The following is a 25,876-nucleotide window of genomic DNA, read 5'->3' on the forward strand; positions in this document are numbered from 1 at the left end:
ATTATAGTAATTATTATTATTATTATTGTTATTATTATTATAATTATTATTATTATTGTTATTATTATAATTATTATAATTGATGTTATTATTATTAGTGTTAATATGATTTATGTTATTATTAATGATGTTATTACTATAATTGTTATTATTATTAATAATTTTGTTATTATAATATCATTTATAATGATTATTTATTATTTATTTATAATTCTTCTTCTTATTATTATTGTTTAATTATTATTTTTAATGTCATTATTATTAATATCATCATAATTGCTATAATTATAATTATTAAAATGATAATAATTATTATTATTATCAATAATAATAATAATAAAATTGATGCTAATATTATTAGTTGTAGTATTATTAATATTAATTCATTTACTACTGCTAATAACATTATTATTATTATTATTATTAATACTATTATTATTATTATTATTATAATAAATAACATAGTAAGTAATTTTAGTAAATGTACTCGAAAGTTCAGAAAACCGAAAGCCAATAATAAAAAAATAAATAAAAATAAAACCCGTCAAATGATTTCTGCTTAATATTGTTGATTAAATATTTGCTTTAATGGTATAGTGTAATGGTATTAATGGTATGTTATTAAATATATAATATAACAAAGACGTAATGATGACTTGCAATATAATATTATCATTTTAATATATTTAAATTATATATCCAAGCCTTGTCTTGTTTTTTGTTGTAATTTTTACTCGACTTCACTTTTTGCTTCATGGTTTATTGTATATATTATATTATATTATATTATATTATATTATATTATATTATGTTAATATTAGTTTATATTATATTATATTATATTATATTATATTATGTTAATATTAGGTTATGTTATATTATATTATATTATGTTAATATTAGGTTATATTATATTATATTATATTATGTTAATATTAGTTTATATTATATTATATTATATTATATTATATTATATTATATTATGTTAATATTAGGTTATATTATATTATATTATGTTAATATTAGGTTATATTATATTATATTATATTATATTATATTATATTATATTATATTATATTATATTATATTATATTATATTATATTATAGTTTGTTGTCCTATATTATAATATGTTACATTATGTAGTATTATTATATTATATTATATCACATAGAAATATTCATATGTCAGTGTAGCTCCAGCTTAAGTGTCAACATGTCTTGATTTAAAGGGCCAGTCCACCCCCAATCATTTTCTCATCTTTTACTTCTTTCAGACCTGTTGCTGGAATAAAAACAGTGTCTGACTTCCATTGTATTTTCATCCTCTACTATGGACATCAATGTCTGCTTTCATTCCAGCATTCTTCACAGTATCTTCATTTGTGTTCAGCAGAAGAAAGAAACTCCTACTGTAAATGGGGAGTAGATGTAGATTTTTGTGTGAACTGTGCCTTTAAGAGAGTAGAATGAAGCTCTTTTCTTTATCGCCGGTCGGCGTCTCATTACTGGCGTGTTTACAGAGCGTTTCTGTGCGATGCGGTAAAGCAGAGCGCAGCCAAAAATGACATCTCTCTGCTCATAAACGTGCGTCAGTAAAGAGAAACAAGAGTCTCTCTGTGGAGCGGAGCTACAGATAAAGCGGTCCATCTGCAGATCTGAGGCTTTCCTCACTCACTCTCTCACATGAGCTCAGAGGTGAACTTGAAGAGCAGAGGAGAAACTGAATTATGCAGAAATCTGAGGAGGAGGAAACAAATCAGAACTATGAGAAGGAAAAAAAAAGACAAAAAAAAATATATATAAATGCTACAATCTTAACCCTAAGAAATATTAATTCAGAATGTCCTTAATGTGGTAAAGCTGGAATGTATGCATTAAGAGTTCAGTGAGTGTGTGTGAGTGAGTATGCTTGTGTTTAGGTGTGTGTGTGTGTGTGTGTGTGTGTGTGTGTGTGTGTGTGTGTGTGTGTGTGTGTGTGTGTGTGTGTGTGTGTGTGTGTATGTGTTTATATAGGTGAATGTGTGTGTGTGTGTGTGTGTGTTTGTATGACTGAAGCAGCACTGAGAACAAACGCAGCTCTCTCTCCTCCACATGTTGAGAGCAGATAAAGATCAGTTTCCTCAGGACGGGTCTCTCGCCGCTCTCTAAAAATACAGCACGTTTCTTTCCTAACAAAGGCGAGATGTAACCCTGCGTTTCCTTCAGGTCAGCACTGACAGAATTTGGTGGAGTTTGGCGCCAGCGCAACAACACACTCATTCTCTGCAATTTGGACTTGCAAATCTAACTTTATTTCTAACTTTTTTGTCATTATTATTATTATTATTATTATTATTAATAATAATAATAATATTAGTATTAATATGCAATTTTGGCTTCAATTCTTGCAATTCAGACTGAATTTATTTATTTTAATTTTTTGTATAGATATTCTTATTATTACTATTATTATTATTATTATTATTATTATTTGTTTATTATTATTATTTGTTTATTTTTATTATTTTGTATTCTTATTATTTTATAATAATTATTATTGTTACTATAATTTGTCATTATTATTAATAATAATATTAATATGCTATTTTGACTTAAATTTTTGCAATTCAGGCTAAATTTATTTTATTATTATTATTATTATTATTAATAATATTACTATTAATATTAATACAATTATTAATATTTATTATTATTATTATTATTATTATTAGTAGTAGTAGTAGTAACAAAATTATTTTTTGTAGTTTTGACTTCCATTCTTGCCATTCTGACTGGATTTATTTATATTATTAATTTATTATTGTTATTATTATTATTATTACTTATTTATATTATTATCATTGCTGTTATTATTAATTGTTATTATTGTTATTATTATTAAATTCTTGTAATTTAGATTGTATTTATTTATTTGTTTGTTTATTATTTATTTATTTATAGCTTTATTTCTCTGAATGTTGACTTTTTCCTCTGATCTATCTAGATTTCATTAATTAAGTCTTTTGCGTTGCAGTTCTAACTTTGTTTCCTGCATTTCTGACTATGTTTGTAAACTTTTCTATGCGATTTTGACTTTATTTAATGCTTGTCTGCTGTTATTGCAATTGAAACTTTATTCCTGGTAATTCTGAATGTTTATTTTGGTGCAATTTTGACTTTATTTCCCAGAATAGACTTTATTTATGACATTTTAAACTAAACTTTTGCAAGTTTTTTTCTTGTACTTCTGTCTGTAAATCCTGCAATTGTGACCATTTTCTCTCAGAAAAACAAAGTTTTTGTCCTCTACAGTTATTCTCTGAGCTGTTTTATGAGCTGTTATAACATATGACTGTCTGAGGCTCTGTCCTCCAATCCAGCAATACATGTTAACAAGAAACCTCCTGAACTCTGATCTTACACTCCAGACGCATTGGTGAACGTCTCTGTAGTGTAAATGCCAGACATCTGCTGTGTGTGTGTGTGTGTGTGTGTGTGTGTGTGTGTGTGTGTGTGTGTGTGTGTGTGTGTGTGTGTGTGTGTGTGTGTGTGTGTGTGTTTACAACCTCCTGATTGAGAGTAAATGATAATTTTAAGCTGAACTGTATTTTGACATACTGTACACTCCACACACTCATTACATCATTAATAATCCATCAAATCTCAGCCCTTTTCTCCTGTCTGGGAGGATCAGCTGAGCGATGCGGTGTGTTTGTGTTGGCAGAAATACAACAGTGTGTCTTTATAATGCTGGAGAATAGCTGGAAGTGTCCTTATAAACACACACGTCTAATGTAGAGCATTCCAGGAGTCAGCGGACCAACACACACTGTGCTTTTATTGATTCCTATTATATCTAAGAAGGTGGCGCGTTGGCCCAGTGGTTCACACTCTGGCCTCAAGAAAGTCGCTGGTTCATGTCCCAGCTGGGTCATTTGGCGTTTCTGTGCAGAGTTTGCATGTTCTCCCCGTATTGCTGTGGGTTTCCTCCGGGTGCTCCGGGTGCGCTATAGGGGAATTAAGGAACTATTGGCTGTAGTGTATGAGTGTGTGTGTGTGTGTGAGAGAAAGAGTGTGTATGGGTGTTTCCCAGTACTGGGTTGCAGCTGTAAGGCCATCCGCTGTGTAAAACATATGCTGGTATAGTCGGTGGTTCATTCTGCTGTGGAAATGCCTGATAAATAAGAGATTAATCTGAAGGAAAATGAGTGAGTGAATGGATGATGTGTGTGTCTGCAGCTGTATCCCTTCTAGACTTTACATTCTTCTTGTTTTTGCAGGTTCATCATGGGAGAGATCGATACGACAGATCGGCTTTGAAAGGTAAGACATTTTTTTTTTATGATGAATGAGATTTAGGTTTTTATTAATTAATTGATAAATTTTATATAGTGACTGTTTTTTATTTTATGTTTTTATTTATTTATTATTTGTTTTTCATCTTCATTTAAGTTTTTTCTTTTTTACTTATTTTCTTTTATTTTTTAATTAATACATTATATATATATTTATATAATATATATATATATATATATATATATATATATATATATATATATATATATATATATATATATATATATATACAATTTATAAATTTAGATTTGAAATATATTTTTATATTTTTTTCTTATCCTTTTTATTTATTTTTTCTTATTTTTGTTTATTAATTTGTTTATTTATTTTATGTAGTAATTTTTAATTTAATTTCTTTGGAGGCTGTGATGAGCACTGTGGTCAGATGGATGATCCGTCATTAATGCTGAATAACAACACAATGGAACACAATAGAAATGATAAAGCATTCACAGGTCCATCGCTCTCTTATGACAGAATAATGAAAGATATGCGGTAATATTATTCTTTTTATGTATATATAAAAGAAAAAAAAGCAATATAATGGTATTGTGTCGTCCAACCAATGTTTTCATAATTTATAATTACACACATATATCTATTTCAAAGAATGTGCTTGGATTGGAATTGTATGGTGGCTTGAAAAAGTCTAGACTGAAGGCTTTGAATTCCTGTGTGGTTGCTATGTTATTCTGTGTGGTTGCTAGGGATGCTTGGCTGTTCTCTGGGGTTGCTATGTCATTCTTTTGGTTGCTAGGGGGGTGCTTGGGTGTTCCGTTTGGTTACTAGGGTGTTATGTGTGGCTGTTAATCTGTTTGGTTAATAGGGTGTTGCTAGGCAGGTAGTAGGGTGCTCTGTTTGGTTGCTAGGGGACACTTGGGTGTTCTGTGTGGCTGATATGTTTTTTCTTGTTGTTGCTAGAAAGTACTATGGTGTTATGTGTGATTGTTATTCTGTGTGGTTACTAGGGTGTTTCTTGGCAGGTATTGGGGTGTTCTGTTTGGTTGCTAGGGGGTGTTCTGTGGGGTTGCTGGGTGATTGTGTTTGGTTACGAGGGTGTTGCTAGGGGGGGTACTTGGGTGTTCATTGTGGTTGCTATGTTATTTTTGTCTGTGCTAGGGGGTTGCTAGGTAGGTATTAGGGTGTTATGTGTGGTTACTATGAATTTCTATGGTGTTATGTGTGGCTGTTATTCTATGTGGTTACTAGGTTGTTTCAATGCAGGTACTAGGGTGTTATGTGTGGTTGCTATGCTATTTTGTGTGGTCATTAAGCTATTGCTAGGCAGGTACAAAGGTGTTCGTCACTCACTAATGATTGATCATGGTCATTCTACAGTTGTTATGGACACACAACAAATATAGAGATTTGATCTAATGTGGTGATTCTACAGTTGCTATGGTAACACAACAACTATAGTGGTTGATCTGTTCTGGTGATTTTACAATTTCTATGGAAACACAACAACTATGGTGGTTGATCTGTTGTGATTCTACAGTTGCTATGGTAACACAACAACTATAGTGGTTGATTGTTGTGATTGTACAGTTGCTACGGTAACACAACAACTATAGCAATATAAACAAATGACCCAATACTGTAGTTTTTGGCAACTATAGCATATATTACACTACAATACACCAGTTTACTGGAGTAAAAACTAAAGTATACTACAGTATTTTTACTTTATTATCTGGTGACTATATTTAATACTACAGTATGCTGGAACATTCATTAACTGAGAGTATATACTGTAATGTTGTAATATATACAGTGTAATACAGCAGTGACAGTGATATATACTTGTGAGATTTAAAGTACACAAGTCTCCTTCTCTTTCACAAATAGCCCGCCGTCATCATTAACACTCACTTGTTTGTGCTCGTGTAGTCTCTTTAAGCGGGATCTGAGCTGTTTGATCTTATACAATGTTAAAGTTCAAAGGCAAACTGGTTTCCTGTATAACAGTAGCTCCCGATCACACCCATAGACACATTATTATATCATGCGCAGAGACTCACTGACTGGTTGGCACAGGCCTAAATCTGATTCTGTTATTAGGAGCCTGTGGGTGGCAGATCTCTTCTTTTCAGCTTTGTAATCCTGTTTGTTTACATGATTTGTCTTTGCTGTAAGTGGCCGGTGTCTCTGAGTCTCCTTCTCTGGGCATGATGGCGTCTCCTGCTAAAACAGTGGCATTCTGGGAAGCAGGCGACTGACGCTGACCAAGTGGACACGCTGCAAACAAACTAGTGTGTGAAATAAGCCTGCGCAGTATATAGATTCAGCATCGATATCGCAATGTGCACATACACAGTAGTCTCATCACAACATATGCAATGTTGAGTCTGAATTGGCGTCACGGTGATGCACCGGGTAACACAGTTGCCTTACAGCAAGAAGGTCGCTGGTTCAAGCCTCGGCTGGGTTAATGCTCCGATTTCCCCCACAGTCCAAACACAAACGCTATAGTGGAATTGGGTAGGCTAAATTGTCTGTAGTGCATGTGTGTGAATGAGAGTGTATGATGGGGTTGCAGTGATGGGGTTGCACCTGGAAGGGCATCCGCTGCTTAAAACATTTGCTGGATAAGTTGGCGGTTCATTCCGCTGTTGCGATTCCTGATCAATAAAGAGACTAAGCCAAAAAGAAAATAAATAAGGAATAAATTATTATTATTATTATTATTTTATTGTTTTATGTTGTTTATATGTCAGTTTGTAACTGTCAAATCATTCAAAAAATATTTAAATATATTATTCATATTTTATCGAGAAGAAAACCCATATATTTTACTTTATAAATCAAGATAAATATTTCATTATAATTTTTTGTGTATTTTTTTTATCAAAAGGGCTATGGCTGCAATAACATGACAATTTCATTAGATTTATTTATGTAATTGCATTCAGGGTAAATAAATACTAGCTTTAAAATTAACTGTAGTGAAGCAAATTAAAGTTTCATTACTGTCACTTCCGTAACATAGCAGTATGAAACACAATACAAAACTGGAGGAAATAACATTGCATGAACTGTTCAGACAAATAAAATGAAATAAAATTAAATTAAATTAAATTAAATTAAATTAAATTAAATTAAATTAAATTAAATTAAATTAAATTAAATCACATGGAATAAAATATAATGAAATTACATGAAATGAAATGAAATAAAATAAAATCACATAAAATAAAATAAATAATATACAATGAAAAAATTACATTGAATAAAAAAAACATGGAATAAAATAAAAAATAAAATAAAAATAAATAAAATTACATGAAATTTCAAAAATAAAATGAAATTAAATAAAATAACATAGAATAAAATAAATAAAAATATAAAATAAAAAATTATTAAAATTAAATTAATTTAAATAAAAAATATATATTTAAATGTAATTATTTGTATATGTAATGTATATTTTAATATATATTAAATATAATTAACAGCATTAGTATATGATGCATGCATATACAATGTTGTACTTTGCCAGACATATGTAATAAAAAGGCTCTTCTGTGTAAATATATGATCTCTTGGCCTATATCTGAAGAAACATTTGTCCATTCATGCTAATGTGCGGTAACTTGGCAGACTCTTACAGCATTAGCATTGCACTGGCCCAGTTGGCGGCGAGCAGGAGACTGGAGCCAGATCATCAGAGTCTGTTCACTGCAGCTGGCAGTGCTTAAAACACGCATGTTAGTCATGATCTGTATGATGTTAGTGACAGACATCTGTAATTTACCTGCCTGTGGAGGAAGAGCAGTGTCTGGAAGTCTAGCGCAAACCATATGTGTTATGATGAAGTGCCCGGAGCCAGATTACATAATAATGCCTTATGCAGCTGCTGGGATGTCTGCAGTGAGATAACGCCAATGCAAAACACTGCAGACTTTTAATTCACAACAGGAAAAGTCATGTTTCACATAGCAACATGCTTAGAACACTCGGAATGCCTTAGCAACAGCAAACCAACACCCTGGCAACAATCTACAACACTACCAACTGTGCAGCAATATGCTTAAACACTCTATAATCTCAGTACCTGCACGGTAACACTCTTATACAGCGCTCTAGAAAATATATAATAAAATGATACAACACCATATCAACTGCATAGCAACAGCCTGGCAACCATATACTAATACTATTTACTACAATGTAGAAGAAACACTCTGAACACCCTAGCAACAGCATGTTGTAATGCCATTGTTCCGGTGCTCAGAGTATTTATTCTATATTCTAGATTACATGGTTGCTAGGGTGTTGCTATTTGGTCACTAAGGTATTTCTAGAGTTTTAAAATAATAAACACATCAGTAACAACATAGCAACACCCTGGTAACCATCCAAAAATCTACCAACAACACTACAATATAGTTAAACCCTGAACACTCGATAACTGCATAGCAACACCCTAGTACAAGATGCTATTTAAACTAAATAGCAATTTGTTAAACCTCTATGAACACCCGAGCAACCACCTTCAACATTACGAACCACACAGCAATTAAGTTAAATCACTAAGATCATCCAAGTATCCACTTCACAACACCCTAGCAACTACATAGCAGCACCCTAGCAACCATCAGCAATACTACCAACAGTACAACAATGCACTAATAATCTGAACACCCTTACAACTGCATAGCAACACCCTGGTAATGATGGACATGACTCATTAAATTATATAACAATAGCAACAACATACAACATTCTATACATTTTATAGCAATGTGTTAATCTCAAAGAACACACTAGTAACTGCATAGCAACACCCTAGCAACCATGTACAACATTCTAACAATTATATATCAATGTTCAGTCTTTAAGAACACTGTAGTAACCACTTATCAACATCGTAGCAAATATGTAAAACAACAACACCACCAAAACAATATTCTAAAACACCCTAACAACTGCATAGCAACACCCTAACAACCATGTACAACATTCTAACAATTATATATCAATATGTTAAAACTCTAACAACATTATAGAAACCACTTAACACCCTAGCAACCATGTTAAACACTACCAACACCACAAAAATATTCCAAAACTCTTAACATCCTAACAACTGCATAGCAACACCCTAGCAACCATGTACAACTTTCTAACAATTATATACCAATATGCAAATACTCTAAGAACACCATAATAACCGCTTATCAACACCCCAGCAACCGTGTAAAACACTACCAACACTACAACAATATTTTTAAACACCAAAAACCCTGACAACTGCATAGCAACACCCTAACAACTATGCACAACATTCTAACAATTATATCTCAATGTGTTAAATCTCTAAGAGCACCTTAGTTACTGCTTATCAACACCCTAGCAACCATGTAAAACACTACCAACACTACAACATTATTCTAAATTTCTTAACACCCTTACAACTGCATAGCAACACCCTAGCAGCCATGTACAACATTCTAACAATTATATATCAATATGCTAATACTCTAAGAACACCATAGTAACCTCTTATCAGCACCCTAGCAACCGTGTAAAACACTACCAACAGCACAACAATATTGTAATGCTCTGAACACCATAACAACTAAATAGTAACACCCTAGCAACCATGTACAACTTTCTAACAATTATATACCAATATGCTAATACTCTAAGAACACCATAGTAACCGCTTATCAACACCATAGCAACCGTGTAAAACACTACCAACACCACAACAATATTTTTAAACACCAAAACCCTGACAACTGCATAGCAACACCCTAACAACTATGCACAACATTCTAACAATTATATATCAATAAGTTAAATCTCTAAGAACGCCATAGTAACTGCTTATCTACAGCCTAGCAACCATGTAAAACACTACCAACAGCACAACAATATTCTTATGCTCTGAACACCCTAATGTCTAAATAGTAACATCCTAGCAACCATTTACAACATTCTATAAAGGGTTTAGCAATATATTAAAACTAAATGAATGCATTAGTAACCACATAGCAATACCCTGGCAACTGTATAGCACTACAGATCAGAGCAGAAGCTTCAGTTGTGCTCCCAGTGAAAATTCTGATGCAATAAAATATTGGAACATAGTAAATATTTTTAAGTATTTAATAAAGAAAGATATGCCGAGTATGTATCTGTTAAAGGCACATGTTGGCTCGCTCAGGCCGTCAGGAATGTGTTGTAGAGCTGCAATAATCTGAGTAATATTTATTTCAGAGACGTGTGTTTACGAGCAGACACATGTGAACTGAAGCTGCTCCGGCTCTCTTTTGTTTGCGTTATCATCTCAGCATTTCATTTCTTGCTCTGCAGTCTGAGGAGGAGGATTGTCCCAGTGTTATCAGTTTCCCCTGCTTTTAAATTATGAGTTCTACAAGCAGGTTTACAACCCAAACAAGGGCGTGTTTAGTCTAGCACAAGACAAACACTCACTATAATTATGGTAACAACCAAGATTGTTTTGGTAAACGAAAACCAAATCTATTGGTCAAAAAGCATTCTGGTTAACCGAAATAAAAGATTTAATTCACTATAAATAAAACTAACAACTCACTGAAAAGCTAACTGAAATAAAACAATATACTATAATACACACCGGTTCATTCCGCTGTGGCGACCTCTGATAAACAAAGGGACTGAGCTAAAAGAAAATGAATAATGAATGAATAATACACACAGTCAGGCATCCACACATGCACAACATTTGTGTACGCACAGACTCACGCATGAATGCATACACACACATGAGCACACATACGCACACATGCATGCATACACACATGCACACACACACTTGCACACAAACATTCGTGCAAACATGTATAAATGCATGCATACACACACACTAGCACACAAACACACATTTGCATGCATGCACTGAAACATTCATAAACACACACACTCTCGCACACATATTTATGCGCACACACACTGGAGCCTGCATACACATGCATGCATACACACACACACAGGTAAAACTCGCACACACTCTCACATGCACACACACATTCGCACAGAACCACACATACACTTGCGCACACACACATGAGCACATACGCATGAATGCATGCATACATGCACACAAACACACATACATGTACACATCAAGCACACACAAAAACATACATGCACACAAACAATCGTGCACGCGCACACATACACAAGCATACACTCACACACAAACACAGATACACTCACCCTCCCACGCACACATATTTATGCGCACACACTGGAGCTTGCAAACATACACATTGCATGCATACACACACACAGGTAAAACTTGTGTGCACATGCACATACACATTCACACAGAACCACACATAGAATGCAACACACATACACATCAACCACACACAAAAACATTTTTGTCTAGGCTGGGTCAGTTGGTCTTTCTGTGTGGAGTTTGCATGTTCTCCCCATGTTGGTGTGGGTTTCCTCCGGGTGCTCCGGTTTCCCCCACAGTCCTACGACATGCGCTATAGGGGAATTGATCAACTAAATTGCCCGTCATGTATGAGTGTGTTTGTGAATCAGTGTGTATGGGTGTTTCCCAGTACTAGGTTGCAGCTGGAAGGGCATCCGCTGCCTAAAACATATGCTGGATAAGTTGACGGTTCATTTCGCTGTGGCGATGCCTGATGAATAAGTGACTAAGTCGAAGAAAAATTAATGAATGAATAAATTTGCCAAAAAAGTCAACTAGATATGATTTGTAATATGAAGAAGAGACTTAAACCAAATATATACATATAATAAAGTAAATAAAAATATTAGCACAAAATAAAAACTAAAATTAAAATTAAATTTTAAATTATTAATAATAATAAATAAATAAAATAACAAATGAATAAAAATAAAAATGAATACATTTAAATGCGTAAATAAATAAAATTAATTAAACATATAAAATAAATACATTTTTACATTTAAGTAAATAATAAAAAAAATAAATTAAAACAAATTATAAATATAAATAAGTAAATGCATAAAATAGTAAATAAATAAATAAATAAATAAATAAGTTCATTTAAATAGGTAAATAAATTTAAATAAAAAATATATATAAATGCATTTAAAACATTATAATTTATATTAAAAAATAAATATAGCTCAATAAATATTTAAATGTATTAATAAAAAAACATTTAAATAATAAACAAAAAAATAAAAATATATAAAAATAAATAAATAAACAAATAAATAAATATATACATTAAAAAACAAAAATACCCTAAAACTAAAATGAAAATAAAAACTAAAACTAACAAAACCATTTAACTACTTAAAAAATAAATTGAAAATGCTAAACTATAATAATATTAGTTGTGACAGCAGTTTATAGATTGTTAGTTTAGTCGTGCCTGATTTATTTATTGTTCAATACAGATTAATCTTCAAATCATTGTTCATGCGGCGCTCTCTGATAAACCGTATCAGATCACACTTCCACAAGACTTCCTCAGTAATTTGTCACTAATAGGCCATGAACGGTGCAGGACGTGTCAAAATAATCCTATTTAAGTTGGACTCGCGCAGCATAAATCATGCGTGTGTTGTTTTTCTGAGCGTGCGATTAACCCCGAGCATTAAAACACAAGGGAGATCCAACAGACGCTTCATTATGAGGCCTGAATCGCAGCTCTGTGGCGTCTGTTTCTCTTGGACAGAACAGAACCCAAAGCATCTCTGGATGCGTCTCTCCCAGCGTGCGTTGCTGTGCATTTTGGGCCGGCTGTTGTTTTCTGTGCAAATAATTAGAGTGTAATTTGTGTCGCTGAGGTCTGGAGATCTTCATTAGGAAGGCATTGGAGCTGATACGAATGAGCTGCGAGCAGGTTATCATTGGAGGCAGGCTGCTGTTGGTTAACCCTGCTAAATTTATTAGCCAACAACAAGTCATTTATAGGAGCAAACTAGCGTGAGTCAGTGGAGGACGGAGTGTGCGCATGATTCATGACTTCCAGTCTGTGTTTTTAGGCTGTTTCTGTCCACAGTGGATTTGCTTTCATGTTGACTCACTCGGCAAACAGAAAGAAATACAGTCTGATGCTTATGCTTTTTGGGGACCCTATTTTTACAATATGTAAAATAAATCTCGGCCATCTTTGTAGTGATGTTTCATCTCAGAATAACACACTAATAATGTTCTCCAGCTCTCTGAAACTGACCTGCTCAGGCTTTGATCCTAATTGTGGTGTTTTGGTGACTGTCGCTTTAAATGCAAATGAGATTGTGCTCTTGTCAGAAGAGGGCGGAGCTACAAATGCTTGTGAGCCAGCATAGTGGCATATGTAAAACAGCAGTGTGTGTTGTCAGTGCTGATCAGGTGTGCATGTGTGCTTCAGTGTGAGTGTGTGTGTGTTCATGCTTCTGTCAGTCATTTGTGCTTCATCTAAAACCACAATCCTCTTAGTCTATGCTGACGTTATCTTCAGCAGCTCAAACATTCTAATGGCTAATGGACAGACGGCTGCTTCTCACTCAGGGCTGTTGTTTATGCTAATGAGATGGATATATATAAATAAACTGAAAAAAATAATTAAAAATATATATAAATAAATAAATGAATACATAAATAAAATTATAAGTTTAAAAATTTGAAAAATATATTTATATATATCAATAAATTAATTAAAAAACACAATTAAGTAAATAACAAAATAAATACAACTGAATAAATATTCAAATGTATTTTACTTATTTGCATTTAATATTTTAATATTTTTATTTATTTACTTATTTAATTGTATTTTGAATTAATTTATTTATATAGGTAAATAAATAAAATAAATCAAAGGATTAATGAATAAATAAATGAAATTATACATTTAAATAATACATAAAAAATATAATTACATAATTTAAAAAACATAATTAAATAAAAAATAAATTTAACTAAGTAAATATATAAATTAATTAATTCAAAATACATAAAAACTACAAATAAGTAAATAAATGAAAATAAAAATAAAAATAATAAATGAATAAATACATTTGAATACGAAAATAAATTAAATTAATTAAATATATATGTATATATACAAAAAAATAAATAAGTAAAATAAAAATAAACATAACTGAATAAATATATAAATTAATTAATATAAAATACATTTAAATAACAAAAAAAAAAAATACAAATATAGCTAACTAAATAAATAAATAAATTAATAATTAAGTTAATAAGTCAAGTTAGGGTAATTAATCAAGTCATTGTGTAAGAGTTTGTTTGTTCTGTAGACAATCTTAAGGGGGCTAATAATATTGACCTTAAAATAGGCTTAAATTTTTTTAACTGCTTTTATTCTAGCTGAAATAAAACAAATAAGACTTTCTCCAGAAGAAAAAATATTAGAGGAAATACTGTGAAAAAATTCCTGAATCTGTTCAACATCATTTGGGAAATATTTGAAAAAGAATTAATATTACACAGGAGGCGAATAATTTTGACAACTGCATTTGGGAATATATATATGAATATATAAGTGAATATCCAGTGTTGCTCGTGAGCTCCGTCTTTCTCTTCAGTGTCGTCTGCTCATAGTTTGGTGAGATGAAAGCCTGTTTAGCTGTACTATAAACTGTTTATATACAGCGAGACATCATTACAAAGAGCATCTGCAGCGCGAGTCGATACACTTGTGTTGTTGTCAGTGTGTTAAACACAGCGCCTGCCATTTATTACGGTTTATGAAGCAAATACCACACACTTCAAAGAGGCAGTCGGGGAGGATTCGCTTTGAACGCAGGAATTTCGCCCTCAGTGAAACCAAGCATTCATTTATTTACAGTGTTAGCCAATCAACACCGAGGCAAAACAAGCTTGCAAAATCTTTCTTTTCCTGCTGACATTGTCATTCATCTAGTAGGTTGAACAGTTTACAATCTACACTGCACAACATTTAATAATAATATTAATCATAACATAAATAAAAACGACTGTAATAATAATGTTGATGATAACAAAAACAAAACAGCAATAATAATTTTAATTATAATTATTATTTTTTCATCATCATCAATATTATTGTTATTATAAAATATTTGTTTATTATAATACAATTTAATATAATAATAATAATAATAACAATAGCAATAATAATAATGAATACTATAATTTATATTATAAATATTATTTTTAAAATAATAATATAATTTAAATAATAATAATGTAAATATAAATATAATAAGAAAATATAAATTTTTTATAAAATAATAATCTAATTCTTTTAAAATAATAATAATAATAATAATAATAATTAATACTATATTTTATTTCATCAATATAATTTAAAATAATAATAATAATAATAATAATAATGAATATTATAATTTATCTTATCAATATTGTTTTTAAATAATAATATTAAGATAATATAAAAAATATGTAAATGTAATAATATAAATATAATAATAAATTATTAATTAATTATAAAATAATAATCTAATACTTTTAATATAATAATATTAATAATAATAATAATAATAATAATAATAATACTGAATATTATAATTTATATAAGCAATATTATTTTTTAAATAATAATATAATAATTTATTATAAAATACGAATCTAATACTTTAATAATTTATTTTATCACTAATATTTAAAATAATAGTAATAATAAATCATATAATTATTATTAATATTATTTTTAAATATTATTATTATTATTATTATTATTATTATTATTATATAGACTTTCTCAAGTACATATTTCTGCCTGTTCTACACTGACTGTCCAGTAGATGGCAGCAGATAGTTTTTAATGAACGAGTCATTGATTCATTAATTCAAATGATTTGATCTGAATCGTTCTGTAAGTTTCTGACAGAAATGAGTCGCCATCGCCATATTTGTTAACGCTACCTTACGAAGTTTGTCTGCAAATATTTTTGTCGATACGACGAAAAGGAGCCAAGTTTCTGACAAAACTATGTTCCATAACAGTAAGAAACTCAGTTTTAACTTCATTTTTATTAAACTCGAGTGTTATTATAGCGATGTTGTCGCTGTCTGACCGGATATAAACAAAGATGAGGAGCTAACAGTAGACATGTCTGTTTGTTTGTGTGTTTATGACTAACTACACGACATAATGTAAAAAATTAGTCAAAAATCCTATTAATTTAACGTTACAATCACAATATATGCTTAAAAACATTCTGTTTACATTAGTTTAATTCATTATTCGCTTTGCTTTAACGTTAAATGGTGAACTATTCGTTAGACTGATGTTAAACAACTGTTAGATTATTATTAATATTATAGTTCAAGTGTTACTTGCTATTTTTAATAGTCATTAAACACTGATTAATGGTAATTATTATTATTATTATTATCACCATTTACACTTAAATAAATGGATCCCTTAGAGTTATATGTTTATAAATGGCACTAAGGTAGGCCTACTGTATAATTAAAGCCATGTAATGTTATTCTTTATTTGCGATAATCGGTGCATTTTCCGTGACATTCCTATCACAAACAATCAGTTCTAAATTAGTTAAAATAAGTTACTTTATAGTTCAAGTATTACTGGTCAATATTAATAGTCATGAAACACTGGCTAATGGTAATTATTATTATTTTCACCATTTACACTTAAATAAATCGATCCCTAAGAGTTATGTTTGTGTATGGCACTAGGCCATTGAGGTAAAGTTGGTTTCATATTCGCACATTCAGACTTTCACCTTAATAATACAATCATGTTAGCAGCCAATGACTATCAAAGTACAGCATTGTTCTGTCAATTAGATCCTGCTAATGTTATTTTGAAGTCATTCTTGCATGCTATTTCAGACCCAATACTCAAATAGAGTGGTAAACAATATAGAGATTGTACTGTATATAAAAGGTTTTATATTCGCACATTAGTTCACTGACAGCTCCCTATATTGTTTACAACGGTACTTTGAATATTCTGTCTGAAATTACATGTAAGTATAAATTCAAAACAACATTAGCACCTTAATTGACTGTAAACAATGCTGTACTTTGACATACTGTAAATTGAATACTTTTTAATAATTATATTATTATGGAGAAAGTCTAAAGGTGTGAACAGGGCTTGAAATTAATCTTTTTTCTTGGAAGCGCTGGTGCTCCTAATTCCACAAATGCAGGCACACCTGACCAACAAAAATTATGAGCACCGTTACTACACATTTTATATGAACAGATTGTATTATATATTAACACTCTAATCACAACTAACAAATAAACAAATCTGCATGCGCAGACCGGCCCTGCATGCACTGCTTGTAAATGAGATTAACTGAATTAACAATAATAGCTGTGCTGTTCTCACGTGTGCTGTCTGATATTGCACAGAAGGTAACTTATTATGTGCATACGTCATCTTAATAGCAGTATCGGTCTTTTCATGAGCTGCTATATTAGTTTATCCTCAGTGTATTCAGCTCTTTAGCAATGGTGAACGCAGTGTCGGTCGCACGACTGACACCATCATGACGATTAAATGAAGGATTAAATAACGTCAGAACATCTCGTGCTTAAAATGTGTAGATTCAGGGGCAAACACTGTTACCTGAAAACTCCATCCCAACAGCTGTACAGTGAATGCATTAGTCATTTTCATGGCGGACTTTAACCACTGGGAGTATTTTATCCACTTTTTGAAAAGTGTAAATGCTGGATTGACATTCAGCACATGATCACTGGTCAGATCTGTCATTATTAGTAACTTTAGGTGGTTTCTAAAACTAAATCTGTCAGTGTTGTTTACATTCTCTCCTATCCAGACCTTTACATTTTCAGGATGGTAGCTCCCTGTCATGTTGACTGAGTGATTGACAGCTGATATTAACCAATCCATTCGCGTTCAGTTCTTGCACAATGGGCCAATAAGAAGAGCTTGAAGGCGGGGCAAGGATTGCGGGCTTCGTTTACTGCCGCAAGTTGACATGACAACTGTTTTAAACTATTCCAGAGCACTGCGTTTGGTGTTTTTAGGTGCAAAGATGCTTAATGCGTGAATGCCTCCTAAATCCGCGCATGCGGGGAACATTTTGCAGTGAAAACTGGTCACACTATAACAATTATATGCACTCGCACAAATGCTGCCAAATATATTTTGAGGTCGCATAGATAAAATTTGGGGCGCATATGTGTCCAAAACATATTCAAGCCCTCTGTGAATATAAAGCAACTTTACTTCAATGTCAATCAAAGTTTTTCTGCAGATTATCAACTCTGATTATAAAAAATAACATTAATAAATGTTTTGTCATGAGAGGCTGGAGATATTCACACACTGCTGACACTAAACTGTGTTTAAACCCTTTATATAAGGGGTTTCTGCATAATAGGTGGCCTTTAAATGCTCCAGGAATTCAACATTGCCAAATGTGACTCTGTGTAAACCTTTAAAGATCTGCAAACGAGCATCTTTACAGCTGAGGAGTGTCGTTTTGCACGTGCAGGAATGAAACCAGTGGTGTTGGAGTTTTCGCTTGGGAATCCGCCACTCTCTGAAGGGTTGAATGGGTTGGTTTCATTAAAAATCACTCCCGGCCGGCACGGAAATGAGATCCAGACGTGCGAGCGCTCAGAGCGAGGATACTGGGAATCTCAGGCTTTTATTGTAGAACAGAGTGTTTTTGTGTGTTTTTAAGAGGCTCTGCTGCTCATTGTTGCGCTAAGAGCACTTGTAAAAACTCATTTCATCTTCAATGTTAGTTTGGCTCTAGGACAACTTGCATGTTTCTGATTCATGCTTACTGTATGCAGTTTGTGTATTTATAATTGCCCATTTTTTAATATTTATGTTGAAGGGTACCTCATCATTCCTATCATTTTTATAAAGGGTTTAAACCCAGTTGTGTGTCAGCAGTGTGTGAATATATCCAGCCTCATGGTAAACATTAATTAATTGTATTTTTTCATAATTACAGCTGATGAAAACAGTCTGCAGAAGCACTTTGATTGACATTCTCCCATTGTATGTCTCATCATCGGGGGAAAGCCCCGCCCACTAGTGACCATCTCTTCTTCATTAGCATAGAATGTTAGTCTTGTTTTTGAATCTGCCACTATGCTGACACACAGGCATTTGTAGCTCTGCCCTTTTCTGAATAGAGCACAATCTCATTTAAATTTAAAGCGACAGTCACCGAAACACCACAATTAGGATCAAAGCCTTAAAGGGTCCGTTTCAGAGAGCTAGAAAACATTATCTGTGTGATATTTAGCTGAAACTTCACTACACACTAGAAACATCAGAGATGCATTTTACATGTTGTAAAAAGGGGCACAATAGGTCCCCTGTAAAACATGTTCTCCTATCCCGGTTTAACATGCAGAGACAACTGTAAGTAGACCATTTATTCCCAAAGACTGTAAACACTGAGGCTCTGTGGCGCTATTAAAACAGTGCATGTGTTTAAGTGGCCAACATGTCAACTTCCTCAGCCTGTGGTGCAGGTAAAAGCCATGAGATTAAAATGGACAGCATTTATTTTAGTGCTGTCAAAAAATTAATTGCGATTAATCCATACCTGCCAACATTCGTCTCTGAAAATCCGTGAGGGGGAGAAGTCTAGGTGTCGGGGATGAGGTGTCTGAGTAATACAGCTAAGTAACTGTACTATCACTGGGTTTTGGGCAGCTGCTGAGATCAAATACTATATTAAAGTCGGTGGTCCGGGGGTGTTATAGACTGTACCAAAAAGCTTAGGACTGAGGGGGGAGAGGGGGGGGGGGGGTAGTTACGGAAGTTTTCCGGGAAAAATAACTAAACAGTAGGGTGGCGGGAGATGGGTCTGAAATACGGGAGACTCTCGGGAAAAATGTGAGTGTTAGGAGGTATGGATTAATAAAATAAATAATGGTTAGAGATTTATAAATAAAATAATAATTTAAAAAATTTTGTATTTACTTGTGTGTGTGTATATATATATATATATATATATATATATATATATATATATATATATATATATATATAAATATATAAACAATTTAAAATACAAAACCAAAATATTTATACTTATTTGTTGTTTGTGTTAGATATAAATATTATAATAAAATGTGTAATAAAAAAAGTATATATATATATATATATATATATATATATATATATATATATATATATATATATATATATATATATATATATATATATATATATATATATATATATATATACACACACACACACAGTTGAAGTCAGAATTATTCGCCCCCTTTCGATTTATTTATTTTTTTTCTTTTTAAATATTTCCAAAAGTATGTTTAACAGATTCAGGAAATTTTCACAGTATGTCTGATAATGTTTTTTCTTCTGGAGAAAGTCTTATTCGGCTAGAATAAAAGCAGTTTTAAATTTTTGAAAATCATTTTAAGGTCAATATTATTAGGCCCTTTAAGCTATATATATTTTTCGATAGTCTACAGAACAAACCATTATAGAATAACTTGCCTAATTACACTAACCTGCCTAGTTACCCTAATTAACCTAGTGAAGCCTTTAAATGTCACTTTAAGCTGTGTAGAAGTGTCTTAAAAATACCTAGTCTAATATTATTTGCTGTCTATTAAAACTATTATGATTAGAAATGTGTTGAAACAATCTTCTCTCTGTTAAGCGGAAATTGGGAAAAACAAACAAACATGGGTCTACTAATTCAGAGGGGCTAATAATTCTGTCTTCAACAGTGTGTATAACTGTATTTTGGATGCGATTAATCTTTCGACAGCATTAATTAGTTTATTTTGGTGAAAATATTATAATGTTTACTGTAAAGAATTTGTAAGTGCATGTTATTATTTTGTAAATCATCAGTTTTTGTAGTCTTGAATCAGAATAATCTCCCCTCCTTTAATGTCTTTTCTCTGATTGGTGTTTACTGTTATGAGGGGTGGAGTAAACCTGTCACTCCACCAATAGCAAACCACAATCGTCTAATCAGTTCCTCATGCACAAAACTATGCCCTGATTTAATGAAATAAAAGATCTGTCTGGTTTGTACTGATAATCTTTTTTAATTCAGTAGTTTCTGGTTTAAGTGTTACCTGTCGATAAAACCTTTTTACTTGTGGAAATAAAACATCTATTTGTGTTGCCCACAGGGAAATATTTCCTTTACAGACATGTTGTGAGTTCCTAGGTTGTTAATGCTTTGTGTATGATTTAGTTGAACCCATCTGTACCCATTAAGTCAGGTTGTTTTTATGAAATATGTTTAATTGAACTTATGTTGAATTTAGAAGTAAGCTCTTCTGTTATTGTTTTAGGATTTCTGATGAGAATTACTTACTCTACAATCAAGTGTGTTCATGACTATGCTAACAATAAATACCATTTTGCAACATAAAGCAGCAAAACAAGCTGTTTTGTATTGTAAAAATGATTAAATCTTGAGACAATTAGGTTGCAAAGTCTGCTTTGACTCTTATGTGAAAGAATAAGGTCAATAGCAGAAATTATGCAAAAAACAGTTACCCATGAGGCTGAGCAGAAAATTACACCAATTAGAGAGGTGCAGTCAGCATCATTAGCTCCGCCCACTTTCATGATTGACACATTACACAATACCTAAATATTTGTAGATAAAAAGGGCGTCAACCTGTTAACCTGTCACTCACACGAGATCCTCCAATAGCAAACCACAACCATCTAATGAATTCTTTGTGTACAAAATCAAGCCCCACCTACATTTGTTTTTGATTTTTGATAAGCGATGCAAAGCAGGATGATGGGAAATGTGTTGTGCATATGCTCATATCAGTCATATCATTAACTGAATGTGTGTTTGTGTGTCTGCAGTGTCCGAGGTGCTGACGCCGGTAATGGCATCCGGTTGTTTGTACCGGACATCGGCATGTTTGTGGTCAGTCTGGTCACGTGGCTGCTGTGCCGAAGTCTGGAGAAACCGTCTATAAAGGAGGATTCACAGCACAACAGCGACTTTGAGGTGGACAATCAGGTTAGAAACACATAGCACACCTATACACACTCGCAGAACAACACTGCAGTCAACAGTTTAACCCATCCACACTATGATATGTGTCCATTCAAACTCAATGGGCATATTTTGCTGGCATCCGCACTTGAATTCTACCAGTAATGGTCATATGAGAAGAGCTTGATGAATCAGGGAATGATATGCGATATGCAATACGTTTATAACCATCTCTAAGGAAAGTGGGGTCGAGTAAATTGAAAGGATGAAGATTTCACAGGAGGGCTTATAACTGTGTTGAGCTGTAGAGTTATGTCTCGGATCACTCCTGTGTTTTGGCTCTGTCGTTCTCCCAGCACATAACTTTCAGCGAGTAAACTCAGAGCCAGCGTCTTACAGTCCGTCTTCCTCCTTCACCGCAGGAGACTTTTCACGTCCAGCCGAACCCAGAGGCCGAGTCGGCTATAAATTTCAGTGCAGGGAAATACTGTGAACACACAACAATGTGGATGAAGAGCTGTTGTGCAAGTGCAGTTTCTCCACAGATGTCAGTTTTATTACAGTGGCCGAGAGAGCTTAACGTACTGCAGTTTAAGAGAGCACACGCAATTTTACTTTGGCTTAGTCCCTTTGTTTATCAGGGGTCGCCACAGTGCAATGAACCTCCAACTATTCTAACATTTGTTTTACGCAGCATTTGATTTCTTTGTTTATATGTGTTTATTTATGTTTGATTTATGTCTTTATTTTGTTGTTTTATTAATTAATCAATTAATTGATTTTAGATTTCATTTTATAAATTTTTTTCTGTATGTAAAACCACAAAACAGTTCTGGTTTATGCACATTTATTTGTTCGTTCCGTTCATTTGTCTGTGTCCGTTCGTTCCATCCGTTTGTTCGTTCATTCATTCCGTTCCGTTTGTTCTGTTCTGCAATTTAAGAAAGCACATGCAATTTACCTTTGGCTTAGTCCCTTTATTCATCAAGGGGTCGCCACATCGGAATGAACCGCCAACCTTTTCAACTTATGTTTTACACCACAGATGCCCTTCCAGCTGCAACACCCACACACACTCATACACTATAGTCAATTTAGTTAATCAATTCCCCTATAGCATTTGGACTGTGGGGGAAACCGGAGAACCTGGAGGAAACCCAAGCCAACACGGGGAGAACATGCAAACTCCACACAGAAACACCAACTGACTCAGCCAGGACACAAACCAGCAACCTTCTCGCTGTAATGCCACAGTGCTAACCACTGAGCCACCATGTTGCCTGGTTTGACATAATATGTGTTGCAAATCCTCTCGTTAAGAAAACACCTGCATTTTCTCAAAATACATGCAAATAGCAATAAACACAACAGTGTTGTATCAAAGGGACCCAAAAAGGTGACGGACCTGACTGGGATGTGTTTATTGTGCTGTGATTATCGCTCAGTCCAGTTGGTGAGTTTTTCTCTGTTTATTTTAGCATTCTGATTTCACCATTCCCTTGTCTTTTGTTTTTTATTAGCCTAAATAACTAAAGCCTAAATTGCCGGCTCTGTTACGTTTTAGGGTGCCCTTGAAACATTTCCATTTTTGAAAGAACTGTTTTCTGTATTAGACTAGATATTCTTCAAGACACTAGTATTCAGCTTAAAGTGACATGTAAAGGCTTCACTAGGGTAATTAGGGTAAAGTTAGGGTAATTAGGCAAGTCATTGTATAACAGTGTATTGTTCTGGAAACAATCAGAAACTAATATTGCAGAAGGGGCGAATAATATTGAAAAATAATAATATTAAATATGAAATAATATTAAAATGGCTTTAAAACCATTAAAAACTGCTTTTATTCTAGCCAAAATAAATCAAATAAGACTTTCTCCAGATGAAAAAATATTAGAGGAAATACTGTGAAACATTCCTGCATATGTTTAACATCATTTAGGAAATAATTGAAAAAGAAAACAAAAATATCACATGGGGCTGAATGATTTTAACTTAACGATAAACAGTGTTGCCTTATTTAGAATTAGATCTGCCAATCAGGATCAAGCATTCAGTATAATCAGATTTACTGTTTCAATACTGATATGATGGATTGAAGCAACAGCGAAAGCTTATTGTCAGTAAGTCATTGACTGCACAAATAAACTAGTAGAGATTCATGTGGCGTACTTCACTTCAGAGAGATCGTTTTCTCACTCGCGGCCTCTAAAAATACACAGAACCGCTTAAATCTAATGCGTCTGAGCAGTTAATTGATCCAGAAAGAGTCACAATATTTTTAGTGCATTGATTTTCACTAAGTGCTGCGTTTGAATTTGATCTTCTGCCATATAAGATCCTTCAGTTCCTATGAAAACATCTCCATCCGCTCAACATATATGATTATAGACAAAAAGTGGAAAGGCATGTGCCTGAAAAGTGCATTATAAAAGCTAAAGTGACCAGTATACGGTGGCTTTAATAGAAATGGATGAAGCGTTTATGATTTAAACACTCTTTATTTTGTGCAGTTGGTGTTTTTACGTAATATATTGGTACTTTGGTTGTATTTTTTGGGAATTATTCATTTGACATGATTGTAATGGTTTTATCTATATATCTATAGGATCTATAATATAATATATCTGATTTGATCACTTTTGTGTTTTCTTGACTGTGTTAGAGTACAGTGCAGATGATTGATTATAACGGATACAATATGATATAACATGAATAAATTAATATATTACATATAAAATAATGAGCCTACAGACATTTAAAGCAACAGGAATAGAAAGCATTAGGTAGTTTGCATTACTTGCAAAACTAAATGCAATGAAGTATAAAAATTCTCAAATCATCAAAACAAAATACACACATACAGTGCAGTCATATGTGTATGATCATATTAGAGTAACTTTGGGAAAGGCAAGACACAATCCAAGGTCAGAGGTCAAAAACAAATAAATAAATAAATAAATATATAAATGCGCATTTTCTTTATTAAGTCCAGTATTTGGAAGATTTTCATTAGTTTAGATTTGTTCTTTTCATTCACATTTTTTGTTAATAATTTTTTATTACATATTTATTATTTTATTTATTGTTCTGTCGATTTAACTTTAATTTTATTTCTTATCTGGTTTTATAAACAGAAAAAAAAAATCATACTTTCATTCAATTCATTCTTTCGTTTAATTCATTCATTCATTTATTTGTTTTTTTTAATTTATTATTTAATTCTATTTTATTCATTTTTAGTTGCAAAATCCTAAAAGCAGTTCTGATTTATCCAAATTTTATTTATCTTTTTGTTATTAAATACAATTTTCTTTTGATTTACCTTTAATTACATTTTTTTTATTTTTATAAAAACAGAAAAGTTCTGATTTACTTAATTATTATTTGTTTGTTTATTTTTTATTGCTTTATTGATTGATTGATTGATTGATTTAACTTTCATTTAATTTTTTTATTTTTTGTATGTAAAGCCACAAAACATTCGGACTTATCCACATTTATTTATCTGTTCTTTCACTCATTCCCTTATTTTTTGTGCTTATTTGTTTCATATATTTATTTTTATTTCATATATTATTTTATTGTTCTTTTGATTGATTTAAC

General features: G+C 32.2%; 1 protein-coding gene across 6 annotated transcripts in view; it reads left to right on the forward strand.

Annotated features, from left to right (window-relative positions):
- The window catches only part of piezo2a (piezo-type mechanosensitive ion channel component 2a), a 152,033-nt gene that overhangs the window by 30,991 nt on the left and 95,166 nt on the right, over positions 1-25,876 (forward strand). For 3 of the 6 annotated variants that reach the window (XR_015524630.1, XM_087308995.1, XM_087308996.1), the window contains 2 exons: positions 4,261-4,303; positions 22,138-22,297. Coding sequence is in view for 4 of the 6 variants with exons in the window: in XM_087308995.1 (XP_087165121.1) it covers positions 4,261-4,303; positions 22,138-22,297 (203 nt within the window). In the remaining 2 variants the exon portion in view is untranslated. Of the gene's footprint in view, positions 1-4,260; positions 4,304-16,159; positions 16,295-22,137; positions 22,298-25,876 lie in introns of those variants that run through there. The other 3 variants (XR_015524631.1, XM_087308997.1, XM_087308998.1) reach the window with 1 other exon arrangement.

The sequence above is a fragment of the Danio rerio genome, chromosome 24, assembly GCF_052040795.2.
Source record: "Danio rerio strain M-AB ecotype USA chromosome 24, GRCz13ab, whole genome shotgun sequence".
In the NCBI taxonomy this organism is placed as follows: domain Eukaryota; kingdom Metazoa; phylum Chordata; class Actinopteri; order Cypriniformes; family Danionidae; genus Danio; species Danio rerio.